This window comes from Prinia subflava, chromosome 2, assembly GCF_021018805.1.
Source record: "Prinia subflava isolate CZ2003 ecotype Zambia chromosome 2, Cam_Psub_1.2, whole genome shotgun sequence".
Lineage (NCBI taxonomy): Eukaryota > Metazoa > Chordata > Aves > Passeriformes > Cisticolidae > Prinia > Prinia subflava.
In genome coordinates this window covers 4,223,943-4,247,479 of record NC_086248.1, presented here as the reverse complement: position 1 = coordinate 4,247,479, position 23,537 = coordinate 4,223,943, and the positions used below count along the sequence as shown (strand labels likewise).

The following is a 23,537-nucleotide window of genomic DNA, read 5'->3' as shown; positions in this document are numbered from 1 at the left end:
ATTTCCCTTGTGTGTGGGAAAGAGGAATGAAGCAGATGTCTTTTCTTTTGGGTCTGGTTTGGGTCTTACCCTTCAGCCCGAGAGCTGCAGTAGTGTCAGTGCTGATACACCTCGGTAACGGAGGGCTGGTCCTGGGGGCAGGAGAGATTTTTACATATTCATGCAAACTTTAAAGTCGGTTTCCCACAACAAACCCACTTATTTGTGTTATTCTCTTTTCCACCTTGCTTCTCCCAAGCTATTTTTTTCATCTTTGCTTACCCTTAAAACTCTTACAGCTCTTAATATCCTTAAAAACGTGGTGTAGGTAAGAGACTGGTCTTGGATACCCTCTCGTGATACCCTCACTCTTATGGAAACTTTTGGTTTATATTTAAAAATCCCTCATATTCTGCTCATGCAGACATGTCTTTGTTTTCTTGGCATGAAGGTTGTAGTGAGGGACATATTGGCATTGTTTCTGTTCGTGGCATGAGCTGGTTTTACGTGGTTACCAACATGATGAAAAGTTTGTTAACTTAAATGAGACCAAAAGAATAAGTGGAAAAAGAAAAAAAGCAATACTTGACAAATGTAGATTAGAGTTTTGAATATTTAGCTGCTGATACTAATGGCTGGGTCATGTGAGGATAATTTGGAGAACATTTTAAATTGCTTATAGATCATTTGGAACTGAAAGTGAGATTAAACAGTACTGACAAAATCTGTACTGATAACTGCTTACTTACATTTGCTACATAATAAGGGAAAAAAGCTAAGGAGAGGCAGATTCTAATGTCTTTATTTTGTAATGTCCTCCAAAATTGCCAGAATTTCAGCACAGGGCAGAAAAAAACCTATAAGCTGGAGGCTCTCACAAACAGCACCTGTAGATATAAATAATAGACTAATAGAAAGCATAACATGCTATTAGTATTTTATATCAGATCAATCTGTTGACATTCAGGTATGCTCATACCTAATAATGTACACAAGTAACCAAACATCTATATCCTGAAAAACAAAATAAACAGCATTTCTGCATTGTTGTCACCAGTGTATTACCGTGTCTCCTTACATAGGTGCATGGCATTTACAGGTGAATGTCTTGGAGAAAGGGACTATGTTGTGTTGTATTAATATAAAACACTCATATTGTGGCTATTACAATTAACAAGTAAAAAATGACCTTCCAGAGTGTAAGGACGCACAAAATTATAGACACATTTTTTGTTAAAAATTTGTATTTAAAGTGTAAAAACCATCTGGCGACATTGACGGATATTTGTCTCTCTCTTTACTGATAAAACAAAAACATTGCTTATAAAAAGTATAAAAAATGTTTCAGAATATTTGTTTTATCAATGAAAAGATGCACAAATATTTTACTCTGATGGTGTGAGGGAGCTTTGCCTTTCAGCAGGTGCCCGAGCAACTGAATGAGAATAAACCACCACACTCCAGCCACCCTTTTGTTCTCTTCGTCTGTACAAAGGGAACCTGCAACCAAAACAGACCCAGCTCTCCTCACCACGTGCATTATTGGGATTTTCTTTTGTTGACAAGATGGGTGGGTTAGAGCATGGTTCTGTTCTCCCTGCTGTCATCTGCACAACCCATCATCAGCTTGTGCTGGCATTTTGTACCGACATGAGTTATTTGATGTGGAGACAGGAGTAAGAGAGGGAAAATACTCTCCCTGTGTTTGCTCTGACTACCTTTTCCAGTTCCTTTCCTTTTTGTTTGTTCTAGGCTTGGGAAACAAAGCAAGTGCACCCCTCTCATGGAGGAGGACACTGTGTTGAGCATGAATCAGGCAGTTGGAAGGAAACTGATTTGGCCCCCAAAGTAAACTAATAAAAACGGGCTTAGTCTTTTGTCATTCGCCTCCCTCAGGCCACTTGAAAATAATCATAGATTAAAATCATAGAACAATTTGTGTTGGGAGAGACCTTTAAAGGTCATCTAGTCCAACACTTTGCAATGAGCAAGAACATCTTTAACTACATCAGGTTATGTATAACCTCTTGAGGTGCTTTGGGGATTCAGTACACCGCAGGTTTGGGGTCAGCTGAACAAAGCAATTCTCTTTCCCACCCATTTTTATCTTGTGACCAATTGTATTTATTGAAATCAACATAAAGATGACAGATCAGAGACTAAAACTCTGTCATGAATAAAGAAGTAATTGAATAGAGTTGGATGAGAGAGAAGCTTTAAAGAAGGGATTGAGTGCCTGAAATCTTCCCTTCTTTCTTCATTTTTTCCCTAATCTATCAGTTGCAATATAAATTATGTCTCCCTTTGCCTAAATCTTGTCCTGCCTGTGTTCCCAGACCTCTGTGGCTGTAAGAGCACAACCATCCCCATTTACAGTCATCTCCAAAGTAGCATCTTATGGCAACAAATAAAGTCAGATCCGACCACGTAATCATTTCCCAATGGGAATAAACAGTTGTCCTAAAAAGAGTCTTCTTAAAACTCAGAGGCCCATTTCACATGGTACTCAGAGCACAAAATTGCTGAGGCAATGAGCTGGATGATCCCACCAGATATCTCACTGTCTGCCTGTTCTCCTGTTCCTTTTCCTGGCTTTGCTGTAGAATGAATGCCATGGATAACGAGTCAGGGTGCACGGACAACAGCTTTCCCTTCTTCAGGCACACTTGTGGGCACATTACTTTTCTGTTCCTGCACGTAGGGCTCTTAATTTGATGAGCTGAGGGGGTCTTATGCATCCTGGAACCAGAAGTCATTCCGTAAAGGTTTCCAAAGCCAGTAAAAACTGCTGAGCGTAATAGGGATCTCCAGGCTGAATCACTAGACTCACAAAAAGCATTATTTCCACTCTGGTTTTTGAGGCATTATTTCTGCTTCTGCTGGTATCTTAGCATCTCACCTCTCAAATACTCTGTTATGACAAGATTGGCTCAACAATCAGGTGAGGATTGACTTTTCCAGCAGCACCTACAGTGTTGATGGGAGAAAAAGCTGTTTGTTGTTACTGCTGTTTAGTTCACCTTGAAACATATCTTGTGGTCTTCATGTTAAGCTGCTTCGCAAAATCATTTGTCCACTCCCACCCATGATCAGAAGGAAGGGATACTCTGAAGCATGTGTTTGACAAGAAACCTAATGCTTCATCTTCCTGTGTGGCTGCCCTTCTCCTTCCTTCTCTCTTTCCAGCAGCCCTCTATGCCTTTTTCTGTTTGCCACAAGGTGCAAAGGCCAGGACCTCATCCAGCTCTTCTCCAAAGTGGTGTTTGTGGTAGGAAATTCATGCCTTCAAAAATGCACACAGTTTGTGACAAAGACATATCTTCATCTAGAAAGCACCACACCGCTCTCTGTTGCTGTGTCAATGAATAATTAATAGAGTGAAATAATTATATGCAATAGATTTTACCTTCTTGTAGTTTGCTACTTGTTCCCCGTGTTTCTGGAAAGCAAATGACCTAGACTTGCTGTTTTCTTTTACTTTTAACCCATACCTGGCTCACCTGGAGTTCCCTTGGTTTAGATCACATTGCTTAGGCATGATATTTTAAAATATTTAAGACTGTAAGTAACTTTCTCCTAAACAGTAATAAGAACGGTTCTAGTAAATTCTGGTTAGGGTAGGAGCAGCTGCAGGGTAACAGGTTTTTGGATTAAAGGAACAATTATTTATCTGGCATAAAGGGTGCACATACTGGCTTAACCTGGCAAGGAGATGAACTTTAATATGACACGGATTTCAGTAGAGTCTCACTCGTTATAAAATCTAGAGACTCATTGGAGTAAATAAATATGTACACAGTGCTACTGTTTTCTTGACACGTATATATATATACACGTGTGTATGTGCATTGTGTGGCAGATGCCAAACAAACAGATCCACTCAGTGTTAACGCTCTTCACAAATGTACCTGACAGACCAGAAGTTTGAAAGCGTTGCTTGAAAATATTTACAGGTTTCTGTGGAAAAAATAAAAAAAAAGAAGAAAGAAAATCCACCAAAGAAAACCCAAACATACCAAAACAACACAGACCCCAAATTATTTCAGGCGTGTGGCACCAGATTTCTGTGTTTGAGCGTATGAGCTCATTAATTGTAGCTTTGAGCTGTGTAAAAATGTGCATCAGTGCCCTTGATGTGCCTGTATTTTGGTGATGCACGAATTGTCTCTATATCCTGTCTGAGAAGTGGACACTAATATCTGCCCTGGAACATAATTAGAAGTCATAAAATACCCTGCTGTACTGAGTCAGGATCTCATCCATCTGGGATTGATACCAAGAGATGTTCTTTTCTGGTGTTGCTGTCAGCACAAATGTTTAAATATACCTTCAAGAGCTGAAATATTTGGAAAGAAATTCTGTTTGCCTTATGTAAGCAAGCAATAGTCTGCATTTAATGAAGGTTCATCCTTCAGTCTGTCTCTGTGAGAAGTGGAACAGAGTCACCTTAATTTTAAGAGGGCTGCATGTGTAAGTTGATGAAGAAAAAGGTGTAGGATTGTGCCTAAAGTGAGCTTTTAATTTCTATTCTATTCTATTCTATTCTATTCTATTCTATTCTATTCTATTCTATTCTATTCTATTCTATTCTATTCTATTCTATTCTATTCTATTCTATTCTATTCTATTCTATTCCATTCCATTCCATTCCATTCCATTCCATTCCATTCCATTCCATTCCATTCCATTCTCATTATAGAATTTAGGTTAGAAACCAAAATTTTTATGCACAACAAAGTGAGCTTTTGTAGTTAAGAAAGACTAAGGTGTTCACAGGAAAAGAGAAACTATCAGGGTATCTTAAAAGATACAGGATGTTTCCTTTAAGCATGAGTGATGAGCACAGATTAATTCTACTCTAAGAAGATCTTCATATCATCATCCTTACATAAACCATCCAAATTCTTCCTAGTAGTGCGTTGAATTGTATGATATTTTGTATCACTGGCATAGGCAGCCTTTTTTTTTCCCTCATCTTTCCCTCAGGGAATAATAGTGCGTGCAGTGGTAAAATTTATTTCTTCCACAGAATTTTTTTGTTGTAGTCAGGTTGGTGTTGTAGTCAGGTTGGAGAAGGCAGGTCAAAGAAAAGTGTTTTGTTCTTGGTGATAAAATATATGTTAGTCCTTAAGTTTTTGGGTTTTTTTTCCCTGAGAGTTTGTTCTACTCTCTTGGACCAGTTGCAGAGAAAGTTTTCTCTCTTTCTCTCTCTCATATTAACTTTAAGTTAAAAGCTCAGTTTTGCCTGAGGAGTTATTGATCACAGTCTTGACTGAAAGGTTTGGTGATCATTCAGCAGTTTTAGACCCAGGCCAAGTAATCGCCACTCTCAAGAAATAAACAATTGCAGAGCTAACCTGAGATAAACTGATGTAGCTCAATAAATTTCAATCATTAATATCAGCTGAGGATTTGACCTAACTTTGGAAGGAATTTATGAGTTCAAAGGTGTGGAAAGCTGTTCTTGCTGCATTCACTGCAAACCCGTAGTGTTCTTGTATCTTTGTAATCCTAAGTACTGCTGTGAGAGTTAAGTTTAACATTTCTCATTAGAACTAATATCCTAATATTTTCACAAAATGTGCGATTTTTTAAATTGTCAGTGAGGGTTCAATCTTACTTTTTAAATCATACTAGATTGGAGAGATCTTAGTGATTTTTCAGAGCATGAAATCAAATGATACCAAATAACCATGACAAGGTATTTTGACTGTAACGCTTATGAGATCTAACAATTCACTGTTGCCACACTGAAATTCCAGCACATTCATTTTTCTCAAAACAATAATAGAAACCCAATATCATAGAAAGCCAAACCACACATGCCCTAAGAAAAACCAAACCCAAACAAAACCAGCCGCAAGGGAACCGCAGAATTGTCCTTCGCGGTTGAGTTTGTCAAGACACAGAAGAGGAGGTTCCCCTCACTTTAACATTTTGGTTTTTTGTAGGTGGCACCTGTGTTGTCAACCCCACCGACCTGTTCTGCTCCGTCCCTGGCCGCCTGTCTCTGCTCAGCTCCACGTCCAAGTACAAGGTGACCATCGCGGAGGTGAAGAGGCGCCTCTCGCCGCCGGAGTGCCTCAACGCCTCCCTCCTCGGAGGCATTTTGAGAAGGTAAGTCGAAGGTGAGGATAACAGCTCCTAGACAATGCTGTAATTGCTGCTTTTTTTATTTTTTCAACAGATGGGTTTTATTCTTTTTACCTACTCGGATAGGTGGTCACACTTGGGGTGAACAGAAGGGGATGGATGTGGAGGGAACACTGGGGAATTTTCAGTAAATTAGCAACTTTACATTTATCATCAAACAGATTTCTTTGGTTTTTGCCTCCTCTTTTCTGTTACTCATCAGACATGGATAAATGTTACTTTGACTTCTTTTCAGCAAAGGAAAAAAAAGTAAATTCAATGTGTGGAAAATTTTACCAGAGCCACAAATCTAAATTCTTTCTGAGAAACTATCTCAAAGTAAATAATTTTATAGTAGTTACAGCCCTTACTCAGCAAAAAAAATAAAACAGAGATGTAGGGATGCCTTTTCTTCCTTTCTCTGCATGTTTTTTGAGCACAAAAAAGACAGAATAATCTGGTTTTATTTTTCTCATTGAGACATACTAGAGGAGTAGTGAATAATTAGTTAGAGTTTTGCGTCTGACCCTTCACTGACCAGAGCAGACACCTGCAGAGAGCAGGAGCAGAAAGAAGGAAAGGGGCAGACTGTGCCTCGCATTGCAAGAGTAAAACTAGGAGGAAACTGTAATTCAGGCAGGCATCTCTAAGTCACGGTGTCCCCAAGGCGTCAGCTCAGATGGCATCAGCTGCTTGAACAGCCTTTGATCCAAACTAGCTGGAAAGTCATGGGCTATTTCACTGCTGGCACTGAAGGCCACACTGATCCTCGTGCTTCTACTGGAAGTCATTTTAACCAGCCTGAGACACAGCTCAAGAGCTGTCTTGAGACATCCTGGAGAATAATGACTGTAGACCATAAACTGTTTTCAAGGCATAAGTCCTGTTTAACTGCCTCTAGAGGCACTGAAATCCAAAACTTACATCCACCAACATTTTCCCCTCTATTTGCTTCATTCTGGAGAAACCTTTGGCTAATTTTCATTTTAAATACTCATGCTGTAGATTTCATCAATACAGTGCAAGCTGTTATGGATTCAAGGGCATCGGCTTGAATGTGGGGGCTCACTTCTCCCCTCTGTTAAAATGCTTGAATGATCCCCACAGGTTCTTGACCCAGAGTAAATATCTCCTCTCCCAAATTAACCCTGGGCACGGTTCAGGAGTTTGCAAAAGCCAGGGACTCCTCCCTGTCTGCATTTTGGATGTGCTAATTCTGTTTCATGAATCACAGAGAGCGATGGAACTGATTTGGTCAGTTTGTAACTGAGGGTTTCACAGATAGACAACAGGCTCAAACACTCTATTTGACTAGGGAAGATGTAGAAACACAAAATCTCATCGATTGTTTGCCTAAGACCTTGAAGGCTTGTTTTTTCCATCCTCTCAGCAGTCACTGTTTACCTGTTTTCCCAAATAGCTTGCTTTGGGAATAAAGTGTTCTTCTGAATAAAGAAAAAGTTCTTTTCAGGAGATATTTTCTGACAAACAATGTGGCCACAGTTGTGGTATTTTTTAATGTATAAAAGCAGAACTGCAAATGGTGATATTCCATGTTTGATTCCTTCCTCTGCCTGAAGGAACTTGAACATGAACCTCAAAATATTTAGTTAATTATTTTTATTACTCAGTGATTTCTGTTTCTAAGCTGAGAGCCTTCCAATCTCGTTTGGGGTTAATTATGTATTTCTTGTACAAAAAGTAAAGGTGCAGACTCTTATCTAATTAATGGACAGGTCATTCATTTGAGATGGGAGATATTGGGGTTCCAGTCACTGTTTTATTCATTGTTTAAACATTTTAACATCATTTATTTGCTGTCAGCTGGCTGCTGCATCTGTTTGAAAGATACAGGTTAAAATTCCCTCAGGCTGAGGAAGAATTTGAACTTATATCTGCTGCTTAAGTGGATTTGTCTCAAACACTGAGGTGCTGCAGAAAAGCAGCTGGGACACACCAGGACCCATTTTGTGAGAACAAAGGGATGTAGGTGTTTGGCATAGGGACACAGATAACCAGTCACAGCTGAGATTTTAGTTCAGCATTTTCTATTGCCTCGACCTTCTTACTTGTGAGTTTTGGGCTTTGTAGACCACATTTCTGAGTTCCCAGGTCTCTACATAAATTACAGAGGGATAGTTAGAGCTGGGTTCCACACAGACATCTACATTTAAGGAGATGTCTGGCTTCCTTTGGTAGCCAAACAAGCCAGATGAGTAAAGTTCACTCATTGTGGATATCTGTTTAATCTAACTCTAGAAGGTCATGTTTCTCTGTGCTTTGTCTTTGGAGCGGCTTGGCTAAATCAGATAAAAGTGTTTGCACTGTCAATATTTATATTTAGTTACTGTAATCCCAGCTGCTGTGCCCAAGTCAGGACACTGGGCTGCACTAGGTGGAAAGCTGCCTGAAGACCATGAGAGGCATTAAAATCTCTAACTCTGCCAAAGAACCACCTAGAAGAATCTTAAACCACCTTAAAGAATCACCCAGAGCAAACAGGGCATTAAAAATACAGCTCTGAAATATTTCCCATTGATGTCACTACTGCAGGAATTACCCCACACATTTGTCAATGAAGTGTGTACAATTTCTAGGCTTATGTTAACATGGGTGAAAGGTGCAGAACAGTGACAAGCATCTCTCTTTCCTGCTGTTCTCTCGTGACAGAGCAAAATCCAAGAACGGAGGACGCTGCTTGCGAGAAAAATTAGACAGGCTTGGACTGAATTTGCCTGCAGGAAGAAGAAAAGCAGCAAATGTCACACTCCTGACTTCCCTGGTAGAAGGTAGAGTCTCTAATATTGCAATATAATTCAACCATAATTAAGATATTTCTTGGCATGCAACTCTTTTAAGCCATAGGGTTAAATTCCATAGTCTGTCTTTTCTGTGAAGAGACCTGACTTGCCTAAAGCCACAGACAGAGTGAGTGGCAAAATGGAAGTTTACTCAGAGATATCTTGGCCCTCAGCAAATGTCTTGGTCCTGCAGTTTCCTCAGCATTGATTTTTGCTTTCAAATCGATCATCTGAGTGTTCTTGTGAGAGAGATGAATGTCTTATACCAACTCTATAAGTAGGTTTGTTTATGCTCCTTTTCTTTTTTTTAACTTGTGAATTTCCTGGAGCTGGTCCAAAAATGTGATGATTTCTTTTTTTTTCCTCCCATAAGAAAGCATAATATTTAGACAAGCCTTTTCCCCACACACATAAATGAATGAAATCTGTTTTCAGATAATATCTAGACAGGCTCAGGAGATATTTCCTTGGCCTTTATTTGTTGTTTAAATATCATTCACCAAATACTGCCAGGCTCTTCAAACCTTCAGCTGGGAGATGCAGGTTCAAACCCCTCAGGCAAAGGGAAGAAACTCTACCTGCATCTCCTCTGTTCTGGGTGAATCCACTAAGTACCCAGTTTGTTGTTTGGCTGTGAGTAGCAGCTCTGGGAATTTCAGATCCCTCCTCCTTGATGCTGAGAGAACTCAGCTCATCCTAAAGGTCAATACCTTCTACAGTCATAGCCTGAAAGGTCCATACAGATCTAGGCAAGTAGACGGAGGTCTCAGCACATATTACCGCAGAATTACAGAATAACAGAAGGATTGAGGCTGGAAGACATCTCTGGTGATCTCCCAGGCCAATCCTCCTGCTTGAAGGAGGGTCAATTAGAAGAGCTTGCTCTGGATTTTATGAGTTTTTTTATTATCTCAAAGGGTGGAGACTCTTCAAGGCAGAAATGGCACTGAATCCTCAACACTGGAGGTTTTCAGCATCTGTGACAAGGGACTGAGATTTTCAGGGGTCACCGAGCACAAGGGAGTTCAGTGGGGCTGGTCTGAAGTACAGATGTGTCCATATCACACCTGCCTGCAAGAGAAAGCTCTCATGGAGTTACAGTCTTAGAGAAGGTACCAAGTTAGAGGAGCAAGGGTTGTTCCCACCTTCAGGCATCTTGGATGAGGGAATAAACACAGCTGAGTTTTATTAGAGAACAGAGCAATGGCTTTAAGCTGGAAGCTGAAATGAGGAAGAAATTCTTCCCTATGAGAGTGGGGAGGTCCTGGCACAGGATGCCCAGAGAAGCTGTGGCTGCCCCTGGATCCCTGGAAGTGTCCAAGGCCAGGTTGGACAGGGTTTGGAGCAGCCTGGGACAGTGGGAGGTGTGCCTGCCCATGGCAGGGGCTGGAGCTGGAGGATCTTTGAGGTTTCTCCCAACCCAGACCATTCCATGATTCTGGGTTCTGTGTGGCCAGTTATTCATCCATCAGAAGAGACAGAGAGGGAGGAGCTGTCTGACAGCTGCTGCCCTGGGGCTGATGGCTGAGAACCTTCACTGTAAGGCAGGGTGAGACTCCTACTTCCCAGGAATGGAGCTGTGCCCACCTCCCTGCCCTCTGTTCAAGGCCAGTAGCAAACCTGGTATCAAGCCTCTGGTGTTGCTTTTGCTCTTGGACTGCCTTGCTGTGAGTCCTAAAGATAAATACTGATGTGCCTGAGCTCACTCTGACAGAAACCTTTTTGCTTGGGTATGCTAATCATGAATTTTATCCAATGGAATTCTTGGGAATGTCACCACCATGTTAACATTGCAACAGAAAATTAAGTGAAGCTCATTTCTTGTCTGTGTAACCACTTCTGGGTCAAACTTGGCTGTGCTCATGGATTTCTTCTATAAGATGTTCTCAATTTGGACATGGAGATATTCCTTCCAGGTGGAACTAACTTACAGCACAATTTCTTCAAGGAAAATTATCCTTTAGTGGTTCCTGCTGCTGGAAGAGGTAAAAATGGAAGGACACTGGCTTATTCTGTGGTTTAGAGAGTCCAGAGAGAGAGCAACATGAGCTTCTTCTGTGTGAGAGCAATACAGAAATTGAAATAATAATTATGTGTTAGTTTTAGTAAATCTCTAAAATATCAGGTACGCTCTGTGTGCCTCTCATAAGGACCCAGAATTGTGTAACTTCTTTAGATGGTTCTAAATTTGTTATTACTAAAGGTCCTCACCTCACCTAAGTCTTCAATATATTTAGGTTTTAATATCTCCTTCAGGCAAAAGAGTGCCCAACCTCTTGAATATCTATGAGATGTAAGATAAGGCAAAATTAGTTGCATGAGTATTGTGTTTATTGACCAGAACCAAGTCAAAAATCTCTGACATGACTAACATTTCCTCTAAAACACGGAAATCGTTGAGTTTTGGGGAGTCTCTAAGCTCAAGAAGGAACTGCAATTTATTTCTATCACATGAAGGTCCAGATTTTATGGCAATTATTCTTTGGCCTCCTGTTTTTCTGCAAAGTTTTTTCTTTTGGAGTTCTGCCTTGCTGCAGGATCTTTACTGCGGGCTTGATCAGGTCGCATCTTTAGAGTCTTTGGTAGGGACATCTGCGGCCCAAAATAGGAATTGTTTGACAGATCAGTTCTGTTCTCTTTGTCATCCACACAAATCAGCACAGCGAGTGGAAAGGCAGCCAGGGAGAGTGAAGTCAGTGCTGCAGGACTCTCCCGAGCAGTTTGGGGACACATCCCTGTCACCTGCAGGCGAGGGATGCCCTCTAGTGCCTGGACTAGATGGAGGGAAAGGTCATTTTTCTTACGAGCTCCAAAAGGAAAATTCCTACACATTAGCTGTGAAATAAAGACTCCTCTAATAAATACTAGTACTTCTAAAGCTAAGCTTTACTGCGGGCTCAAAAGAGTCAAAAGCTTCTCCAGTGGGAGCAAGGAAGGATGTGAAAAGAGAGGAGATGTCCCCCTTCTGTTTGAATGGGTCACTTGCAAAACATAAATCTGATTGCAGGTGCAGGTAAAAGCAGGGCATGGATGATTTTTAAACCATCAGATAAAAAAAAGAAAAACTAACAAAAAATTCTAGAGTTTGTTTTCCTGTCAAACTTGGTTTAGACACCAAATTTCCTAGAAACAGAATTAATGACATTCATCATTTGGGGACCAAAACTCTTGAGAAAAATAGGTCAGTGGTTTCTTTTTTCATCGTGCTCTCAACTATCACACTTCTCCCCCACCAGCCTTTGTTTAAACATCCTTCCACTTGTTCCTCCTCCCTTCTCACCCTACAAATAGAATAAACTTTCCTTCCACCTCCCGCCCGTCCCTCCTCCCCCTGAGTAACATTTCTGCCGGCTGGAGCATCCGGAGGAGGCACAGCCGAGGAGAGAGTGGGAGGTTCAGAAGCCGAGTGTCCCCTCCTGGGGACACAGCTCCTGCCTTCCCTCTGCATGGGAGCAGCTCTCACTCCTGCTGACCCCTGGGGATCCTCACAAGGCTCCTTCCACCTTCCCTCAGAAACCTTCCCGGCCTTTCCAGAGCTGGCTCTGCCAATTCTGCTCCGGCAAATGTCCTTTTCCATCCTGCTGAGCTCTCTGGTCACCTGTCAGGTTGCAGAGGGGAGGCAGCCGCAGAGCCCTGGGCTGGGTTTGGGGAGCGCAGGATTCCCAACATCTGCTCCATCCTTATCTCGGCAGGAGGGAAGAGCTGGGGGGGGTCACACACGGGGAAATTTGATTTTAGCTTGAATTTAGATTGAAACAAGGCAACTGACTGTAAAAGTCAGGGGGTTTAGTGGTTTCTGCCGTTCTCGTGATTCCTATGCTGATGTAAATAACAACTAGGCAGAAGATGGGAAATTGAAGGTGAAATAAAAAGGTCAGTTCATCCACATTTCCAACGTTTCCACATTTCCCCTTAAAGTAAATGTTTGTCCAAATTATGCTGTAGAAAAAGAAAGAACATATTCTATGACATTTTGTATAAACTAATTTCCCCCACCAAACAGACTTAATTCTACTGCACAATAATCAAAGGGACACCTATTCACAAAAAAATAAGTATATCACAGTACACTTCTAAATATCAAATCATCATTTGGTCCTGGTTAAAAATTTTTGCTCTTTGCTCAACAACGAGATAAATTATGCTCTGCAGAGTGTTTTCAAGTCCAAATTTTTATTTTTATATAGAATTTGTAGTTATAATTCAGGCTGCCTATTCCTTATAGTATATGCATGTGTATAGGAATAAATGTGCATAGCTCTAACATGCATTTGTAGTATATGGGAGCTTTCCATTTCGAGAAAAAAATTTCAATTTTAATTTAAAGTATTTTAATTAATATTTCATTAAAAACAGTAATTACATTTGTATCTACATTTTTACCAATTTATGTCCATGAAGAGATAAGTAATTTTGTTTCTTTTTGCTCAAATGGTTTTATATCACAATCACAATCCCAGCTCCAGACAGGCTTTATACTTTTGAATAATTTTCTGAGATTAACAGAACAGTTTAGTATAATTTTCTCAGACCTAGCAAATAATATAAGCCACTTTTGTTAATATAAATTTGAATGACAATTCACATTTTCATTCCCTTTTTTCTAACAGTAAGTGGAGACATTCACATTTCAGTCACTTAACATGTTGATCGTGTTAAATGAATGCCTACATTCCAACACAAAAAGCTCTGCTCTCTTGAAGAAACCACGACTTTTCCAATGGTTAAATGTTTAAATTCTTTGCTGTCTACATTCCTTGTATCATTGCTGGGACTGGCTGGGACCATGAGGAAGCTGTCTGGAGAATTGCAATTCCACCTGATGACAGCTTCAAAGGGTTTAACTTTTCCTTTCTTTCCATGCTGGAATGAAGATAAACCTATCAAGTATTTTAACAGAATTTAGTTGAAAAGAAAAACCTGATGCTCTTCTGAAATTGATTTACTCTGTAAGTCTTTATTTAAGGAAGATTAAAAGCATATCTGAAATAGTAGTTTTGAAACTACTCTACAGAAATGTAAAAGCTATGGCTTAAATTTATGCCCTTTCTCACCCAGGAAGAAGTCTGGGATATATGTTTGAAATACAAAGCAGTCAGCTCTATGCCTGGTCATTCTGATTCTTTGTTAACTTATCACTGAAACATATTTTGTTTTTACTGAAATCCGTTTTCTTTTCACTGAAAATTCTTTTACTTTTCTAGAAGCTGCAAACTAGGTGTAAACTGTTTCTCCTTTCAACTCAGAGGGACTGATTGCTTGCTAATGTCTTCTTTCTTTTCGGGGAATACTGGAAATCTTTTTTTTAAAAAATCCAAAGAAAGCAGATGATTTTGACTATAATCTTCATTTTTTGTTGTAAAATTGGTTACAGCTGCAGAGGTTGTAGCTGGCTGGTATCAGCAAACAGATTGCCTGGGAATGGTGCACGTGTTTTGTCAGTACCTGAATAAACTGGGGCAGATAAACACACAGCAAAGTATTTTCTCTGGAATCAAAAGGTGTTTTCCCATAAAAAATCCAGTGGTAGAAGGGGAGACAACAATATCTCAAAAAGGGGAGAATGGAGTTGGAATAGAGGCCAGTGCATGCAGTTTCCTTTTCCTCATACTGTCCCTGGCACAGGAGCACTGTTTCCATGGAACTTCTCCTCTTCCTTGGCCCAACCAAGCCTTGCTGAGGATGGGATTCATCTCTCCATCTTCACTGCAGTTGCACCTTCTCATGTCAGGTCATAGTAAATAGGGAGAAATCAGCACTTCTGGGTGCTAAATGATTTAATTTGATGATTACATGAAGTTGAATTAATAATAAAACATTTTATTATGTTGCTTAGAACAGCTGTGGAATTTCCATAGTTGGAAACATTCAAGACTAGGCTTGGAAAAGCCTCGATTAACCTCATCTAAGGAAGGCAATGCTGTCAGTAGAAGGTGATTTCCTCAGTTCTAATCTAGGCTTTCCATAATTCCTCTGATTCTCTTTTGCCTTTTACTCTAGTACAGGATGATATACACTTCAAGTGCTAGTTTGTCTCCATTGACTTGAAAGTATTAAGTCAGACATCAATATTGACATTTAATCTGACGAATTCCACTGCAGATGTTTTCAAAGGGAGGAGTCACATGTCCTGTATCCCTCCTGACAGCATCAGCCTTTTCAGCTTCAAAGAGCCAGAGCCCAATGCCACTTCTCCTGATGGCAATCAAACACACAACTCCGGAAAAAAAAAGGAAAGTGAAAAACCCACAACCCCTAAACTCCAAAACTATTCTGGAGCACATCTCTGTTAGTCACTCATGCAGATGTGTATATTCAACATATGCTTCTGGTAGCTGACCTATTTCTTCTTTCTCAATGAGATGAGAACAAGTGTCATCTGGAAATGCCTATTTCCCACCAGGGAAAGGCTGGCTTAGGCACAGATGTTCACAATCCAGACAGCTGGTTTGATCAGATAAATCCCACACCGAGGTTGTCAGAGTCACAGCATGCAGGTCAGAGTGTTCAGTAAACCCTAAAATCAAATTCTGGATTCTCTAAGCTAATGAAGAGGGTCCTGCCCTTGCAGAGGCATTTGGCAGCCAGCACAGAGTTGGGTGCTCGTGCTCGGTTTTTGCACTGAGGTAGAGAGGTGCTCAGTGCACTTGTCTTCATCATCATCTTCCCTTTTTGTTTTGCCTGGTCATTTTTGTTTGTTTCCTGTTTTGGAAACAGGATAATTTATTGAGTTCTCCCTCGGGGCCTGCTCTGCTCTGGTGGGGAGCGCTTGTACTGTTGGCTTACCTTCTAAGCAAATATACTGGAATGTTTGTTAAGCCCATGAGACTTTCCTGGGGTAGAGGGCTCTTCTTCCATTAGACACAGGGAGTGAAGCACCAAAGGCTGACTCACTTCTTCAAAGTTTTTCATTCCTACTTTCTGCACTTTTCCATACCTTGAAAATCAATGATGAACAGGGCTTGCAAAATTGGGCAGCTGCCCAATAGTCACTGGTGGCAAGGCCAAGTGTCTTGGCCAGGATTTTCTCATGAGAGGGACCTCATGACCTTCCACCTGATGAGAGGAATATCCTTCCTATCTTCAGCCTGGCACCAGCTGGTGACTGAACACCAGCAGGCCAATTGGGCTGAAATGTGTAGCTGACCTGAGAATGACTGTCTGCAGAAGTGACTCACTACTGTTTGGGTTTCTTTTTTAAAGAGTGAAATAAATTCTGTAACAGTAATAACAACGATATAATGATAATGATGATGATGATGATGATGATGATGATGATGATGATGATGATGATGATAATAACCCTGAAAAAGGACTGACCCATTTTGTTTGACCGCAGGGGAAGCACTACATTTGGCCAGAGATTTCGGCTACACCTGTGAAACAGAGTTCCCTGCCAAGGCAGTGGGAGAGCACATTGCCAGACAGCACATGGAACAGAAAGAGCAGACAGCGAGGAAAAAGATGATCCTAGCGACAAAGTAAGGAGGGAGGGGAAGCGAGAAAAGAGCTCGGTCTGTCACTTCTCCATGTTGGATCTGTGGGCTGAGGGAGGGAGGAGTGGGAGCACGGAGCTGGGATTGTGGTGACTGCTGTCACAGCAGTGCTCGCTGGCTGGGTGAGAGGGATCCTGCTCGGAGATGCTGAAAGAGGAACCTTATTTGGTGCAGTGGGGTTTTAGGGGCTGTGCTCTCACTGCCTGTGGTTGAGGGGGCACGAACATCCTCCCAGATGCTTTGGTTTAGACAAGAACAGAGGCTGTTATTACATGGTAAGGTCTATGGGACAGAGACTGGCTTTGTCTCCTGTTTGTGTGTGAGCAGGAGATCTGAGCTTTTACTGGAGTATTGGTCACTGCTGGATAATTATCATTAGTCTGCTGAGGGAGAGCTGGTTTGCAGAAGGACAGATCCTCTCTGGATGCAAACTGCAAGAGCTCCCCTGAAGTCAAAGGCACTGGAACAATGTACAACAGCAGGGGAGCTTTGCCAAAGACATTAAAGACACAAAGACGCATCAGACTTCACTCTAAACAAGCCACTCGTCTCCCTGGAGCAGTAACATCATGTTAAGATAACATTTCATCTAGGTTAATTAGCCTTGATGAGGGAGGAATTAGCCTTCATGAGCCATGGGAAACAGGAATAAATAGTCTGTGTGGAGTAGGGTAGACCTGCCCTAGGTGTGTGGTCTGACTGAACACATTGAATACATCCACAGCTTTGCTGTGCTCACTGCAGTGTCATATTTGAGGCTGAAGTAGAGCTGAGACCACAAATCTGAGCTCTCAAATCATCCCCTTCCTGCTGGAAGTGTTTCAAAACCCTTCCAGGCTGTGATATATCCAATAGGGTGGAATTTCCCTGTACTAGGGGAAACAGCTGACAAGCAGCAGGATTGTCCTTTGTCATTCTGCTTTGGGAAGATCCCTGGCCTTGGTGTCCCTCTTGTATCCAGAGCACTTTGCTCTGACAGTGACCCAGAGATGAGATGCACTCAAACATCTCATGCTGGTGAATCCCATGAATACAGCCTATGATCTTTCCTGGGGGTGATAAAAGCATCACCATGTGGATCAGAGGGAATTTTCTGGTTGTGAAGGTGATGAGAGACCTCATATATCACATTCCTAATTCCCCTGTACATTAAAAGGAATAATATAAGTGGAATATTATCTTATTCTTACCTCTATCTACATTTAAGGGCTCAAGGGGTTTCAGAGACATGAGAATAAACCAGTTTGCCAGAAGAAATTCCTCTCTGCAGGTTATGTCTCCCCATAGCTGTGGAGCCCATTAACATCCTGCTTCTTAGCTGAGCATTTGTCCATTTACAGAACACAAAGAAACCAAAATGGTGCAAATCTTCCCCATTTTTCCCTGGCTCTGGTGAGAAACCGCAAACCCATGGGCTGCAATAATTGGTGGATCACTTTTATGTCCTGTCCCCAAAGGCTGTGCCACTCAGGGGCACATAAAAGTCTCACTATCCTTTCTCACCACTCCACACCTACTTTCTCAGCCTCCTCCACTACTGAGATAAGGTACCATGGGCATGCACTACCTCTAACCACCATGAGCTTCGGGCTTGTAGGCTGTTATCCAGAACTTGTTAGGGACAAAATTACTTTCCTACCCCACATTATCAGCGGGAGATTGCTCAGAGAGGTCTGTCAAAAATAGAGAGGCCACATCCTACTGCAGTCAGTGCTGGTAAGGACCAGACAGGTCAATGTCTGTGTTTCTACTGCCCTCTCCTGCCTGCGAGGAGAACAGGGATTCCCAGTCCTGCCCAAGTGTTCCTGGAGAAACAGGTCCATGGCATCACAACATCAGAGTGGCATTTCCCAGCCCTGCTTCCACGTGTCTGATACAAAGAGCTCTAGACAATCATCAGGAATTCCAACTACTCACCAGCCATACCAAGCTCTAGGTTTGCAATTTCAGCAATCTCACAACTTCCCTGACTCGAGGGCTTGTGAATGATGACACAGGAAAGAGTGGGGGATTATTATTCTGCCACCAAAACCAACACAGAAATCTCAGGGTGGTAAGATCACTCATGGCCAGCTTTGTCTGTGGAAAGGGTTGAGGTGTCACTGCCTGTGTGTGTTGCTGCTGTCCATTGTAGGACAGAGCCAGAAGCCCACAGAAGTGCTCACATGTGGGGTCTTGAGGAAAAATAATGGGAAAGAACAAAGTTATCTCCAGAATCCCTAGAATATATGTGATGAGGAAAAATGACTGGAAAGGGTAAAATGATTTCCACAGGTTTTCATATCTAGGTGTATTTCCACTATGGATTTAGACACTCAGATTCACTGGCTCGATTCAGCTGCCCAAACACAGGCATCCACTGGCATTTGAGTTAAACTGGGTTATCCAGTTTGGCCATGAGCTGCTGCTCCAGGAGCACACAGCTCTCCTTTTTTTACCGTGTTTTTTCTGCCAGCGGTTATGAGTGTCTTGGGTATTACAAATCCACATGTGGGTAATGAAAGAGCCCTGAATGTCTACAGTGATGAGGGGTCCTGTGTCCAGCAGCTCCCAGGCCTCCTTGACATCAAGGGCATCCACACCTTGTACTCAATAATCCATCCCCCTGAGTGGAAGTCTTTCAGCTGCCATGCACACAACTGTGGCCCATGGGCAAGTGAAGGCTAAATCTGCTGCTTTAGATGTCAACAGCCAACACTGAGTTTAAGTGACCCTTTTCATTGCCCTGCTCAGCCCTACCTGGCCTGAGGCCATGCTGACAGAAATACAGAGAAGGAAAACAGGAGCGTTGTCCGTCACGGAACCAACTGAGGTAGTTTTGTTAAACTGCCTCATCTTCCAAAGCTGCCTCATGGAAATGGCCTCTCACATTTGCAAACTCAGGACCTGCCTGGGACAGTACCAACTGATGCACCAGGATGGTGCCGTGGTCTGTTCTAACAGTTTCATGGACTTGGCAATGAAGAATGAGAATTTCACTTAATAATTGTCATGGGAAGAAGAGATGATTGGGCCGTGCAGCCACTGCTCACTGCTGAACACAAGCCAGCAATGGCAGGATGGGAGTGAGACAGGCTGAAAAAGAGCTGAAAGGGTAAGGAAGGCATAAGCAATGAGAGAAAGCAGTCTCCTATTCTCTTTCTTTCCGCTCACCTCCTTTGACTGAGCAGATGACTGTCTGGGAAAGTAGATGGTTTTCTGGACAGAGCAAGATTCTCCAATAAAAGACTGAATTGTCACAGTTCTGGCCAAAAGGTAGAGATATTGGCCTGTTAACCCTAGAAATGTAAAAAGGTTTCAGGATAAGTATCCAATTTACATAGCAATAGAAAAAAAATTAGTGAGACTTGGTTTTAACGACTCTTCAAACATGAGTTAAATCTTGCAGAAGCTGGGGAGCCTGAAACGTTTTACAGCAGGGGACAAAACCTGACCAGTCTGCAGCTTGGACAGATGCAACACTGCTGAGGGCCGTGTCAAAAATTCCAGTTGCTGGAGAGGCACAGCATCCTACAGGAAACATCCCAGTGTTTCACAGCACAAGGTCTTCCACATGATCAGAGGGACAGAATCACCCACATTTACACAGACCAAAACAGAATATTGTGAATAATAATTTCATTGTGGAGTTGATTACAGCGAGCACAGACTAATCAGCATCTGGCTCATGGCACTTCTCTGATAACTGGTCCTTGGATATCTGGCAACTCTGCCACACTTGGAATAAATCAGATTGATGGCCCCACGTTTGCCCCACTCCTGTACCCAACACCAGGCATTTGCTTTGGCCACTGGTAGGGATCATGGGCTACATGGGCCCTTGTTTTGACCCAGGACACAATTTTTTCTCTTTTTCCTGGTCATATACTGGATCATCTGACCATGTATCACAAATCATTAGGTGTCTCCCATGCAGGAGTGACCAGGACTATTTGTATTTATCTATGCCCCCCTAGGACAGCACAACCATCTTCCTTTGTTTTTTCAAAATCACAGTCCAACTCAGCAGAACACTGCCAACCCTTGTCACTACCCCAGGTGATATTTTACTGGTAGTGGAGGCTCTGAGACACCACTTTGCCTAGAAATCCCCTTGAAAAAAAAAAAAAGTAGGTTACTGCCTTTTGCAGGTTTTCATGTATAATAAAAAAGTTATTTTTTCTTTCAATCTGCCAGCATTCAGTAAAGACTTTTGACACGTGAAGATAGAAGGGAACTTAATTGCACACTTGGTTCTGACACTTTCCTTTGTTAAAATAAAAGAACTTTTAAGATGAACTTTTTCAACAGGTAGAAAGTAGAGGTTGGAGGAAGGAGAGAAGAGCAGTGCTGACAGGGCCGACTGGGGATAGTGGATTGTTTAGAAGCCAAAATGACTGACTGTTTTCAGTTGTTGAAAGGAACTGTTTTTCCTCTAAGGACCTGATTCATTAAAACTGTATGCTGCATTTACATACATTTCTGCTGAATACCTCTCTTTGCCTGAAAGGCTGGGGTGATGCTGTCTTTTCAAGCAGTCGGTGTCTAGGTCTGTGCAGATGACAAGCATTTAGAGACATCTTGGATGGGGTCCAACAGCACAGCAGGAAATAGATTTCTGCATCTCCTCCTAGTCGAGAGAGAGCTATCCAAGATCTCTGTTCCCAGCTTGTGTCACTGTGATAAAGTGAAGGGTAAAACCAGCTTAACACAGTTTTCTTGCTTATAACTCAGCAGAGAGGGACCCTCTAAAGACCAACAAGCTGAGTTTGCCCACTTTTTCCATTACACCCACATCCCAAAAGACAGGAGTTACAAGGTGATAATGAAGAACCCAAACTTTATCTAGGACCAGGTGTGCAGTGAGTCTCCCAAAAGGAATCATGGATCACAGAGATGGTCTTTAGTGCTAGAAACTGCCCCTAGGCACAATGGTTGCATCTATGTGAACAAAGATTGCTCTTGCCCACACTACTGAAATATTAGAATGGCTCATTGAATTCTCCCAAATATCTTTTGGGCAAGTCCTGGGAGACAGCCCACAACAGGGTCTATTCTCAAGAAGCCACAGGATTTGGGACACTGGAAGAGCAGAACTATAGGGGGGTCATCAGATGGTGACAAATGGTCTGCAGGTGTGAGGATGACCCTTGTCACTCTGCACTTCACTGGGTGGCACTGTCACCAGGCCACATGCAGTCACTGTGAGCAGTACCAGGTTAATCCAACAAAGATCAGGGCCCCAGCTGAGTGTCCTGTTCTTCTGGAGGGGATCATGCCCTCCTGACCCTCCATTAGTGCCTTTATTTCCAACACAGGCAATGAGAGCTCTATGCTAATTTGGACAGGTCCCCTTTCCTTTTTTGAATGAACTGAATCAAAAACCAAGTGAAAGTAAGAGATGTTTGTTCATCCATGGTCCAGATCATGCTCTTCTGAGGACATGAGCTAAATAGAATTGATTTGGTTTCTTTTTTTTTTTAAGTCTGTTGATAAAATATTCCTAGGTTAATTTACAAACAACAATACAATAAAACAAGAAAAGGCCTTATTTTTGGGTCTTTTCTAGTGCTAGGTCCTACATAGAGGAATTCCAGGGGATAAATTTAACTCCCAGGTGCTGAGAAGCCTCAGAGAAGACTGAATGGGAGAGGGAAAACAGTAAGGTCATCCATCCTTTACTAAGAAAATGGGCTACTGTGCTATGGGTGGGAAACCAGAGAAAACAGACCTGAATTCTTACTACAGGGGGTCCTTCCTTCACAATTCCTTTGCCTTAAGCGTTGGGAGACAAGGAAGTCCAAAATATCCAGGACTTCAACTTGCAGATAAAACAGTGTCCACAAGCCCATGCACAATATTTGTGTATCTACACAAACTAAATAATAGATCAATTTAAACATTTCAGGCATATTCTAATGCTACTTCACCATTTCCTTTAACCATAAACCTTGCTGGCAATATAGGTGACTTAAGCTAGACTTAACACTGCCAAACTGGGTCCTGTTCAGGGGAAAAAAAAATCACATTTTAAAATGTCAGCATTAATATGGTTCCAAAGGGAAAATGCTCCTGTTCAAGGGATTCTGTATGTTGTTGGCTCTGAGAATTTGGGGCAGGGAAGCCAGAGATGGATTTGTTTGTCTTTAATTTCTGTAACAACACTTTTGTCAAGCAGTTCTGTTATGAATGAGATCACTCAGGATAAGGTGGGAATGTTTTGGGAATCAGATTTATGGGAAGGATTACACCTGTTTTATTGAAGGATTTCCATTTTCCTTTTAGACAAATATGTAAAGAATTCCAAGACCTTCTAAGTCAAGACAGATCACCCCTCGGATCCTCCAGACCAACTCCAATATTAGACCTCGACATCCAGAGACATTTAACACATTTCAGGTATGATTTTGAAAGAGGAAACTAAAAATCCGTACATTTGATTTAGACTGCATATGATCTTTTAATGGCATTTGTTCCCTTACCTAAAAGACATGCAAATAATTAATTAGCATCCACAATCCCTGATAGCTCTGCCTATTAAAAGTGCAGGTTTACCCAGCAATGTAATTCAAGTTTGCTGTATTCATTTTGCTTCTAGGACCACAGTCTGAGTTTGAATAAGATATTTTCTACATCTATTGATGCAGGCTGGCCTCAAAGTACATTTCCTACTAAAACAATTTTACTGCACTAATTTCCGAACAACACGCTAGAAAAATCTGGGAGAGTGAAACCTGACTCACACTAAAAAACCAGACTGATGATATGATTAGACTCAGTTCTTGAGCAATATTTAATGTACTGGTTTAAACAGGCTTAGAAGCTGTTTTGAAGAGAAAGACCCATGGTACATGCTCGCCAAGTCCAAACTTCATTAGAATTTTATCCTAATTATATATAAAAGTGTATAGATGTTTTGGGGTCAGAAAGATTTATTAGCTCAGGAATTGCTGTGCAATTTCACGTTTTTGCTTTAGGCTATGTGTCAGAGTCAGGAGTGAGGTGGGATCTTCCAGAGGGCCTCTTTGAAATAGTGGGGTCATCTAAAATATCTATCAAAGATAAGTTTGATGAAACATCCTGGAGGTGCTCCTGTCTTTGCTTAGGCCACAGAGGAGAATACATGACTTGCTGAGCCTACAGATTGCTA

The 23,537-nt window shown here is 41.7% G+C and overlaps 1 protein-coding gene across 1 annotated transcript in view; it reads left to right on the top strand.

Moving 5' to 3' along the window:
- The window catches only part of TFAP2D (transcription factor AP-2 delta), a 51,411-nt gene that overhangs the window by 13,058 nt on the left and 14,816 nt on the right, over positions 1-23,537 (top strand). The window contains exons 4-7 of the mRNA XM_063423464.1: positions 5,931-6,096; positions 8,782-8,900; positions 16,252-16,393; positions 22,673-22,786. Of these exons, the coding sequence (XP_063279534.1) occupies positions 5,931-6,096; positions 8,782-8,900; positions 16,252-16,393; positions 22,673-22,786 (541 nt within the window). The remainder of the gene's footprint in view (positions 1-5,930; positions 6,097-8,781; positions 8,901-16,251; positions 16,394-22,672; positions 22,787-23,537) is intronic.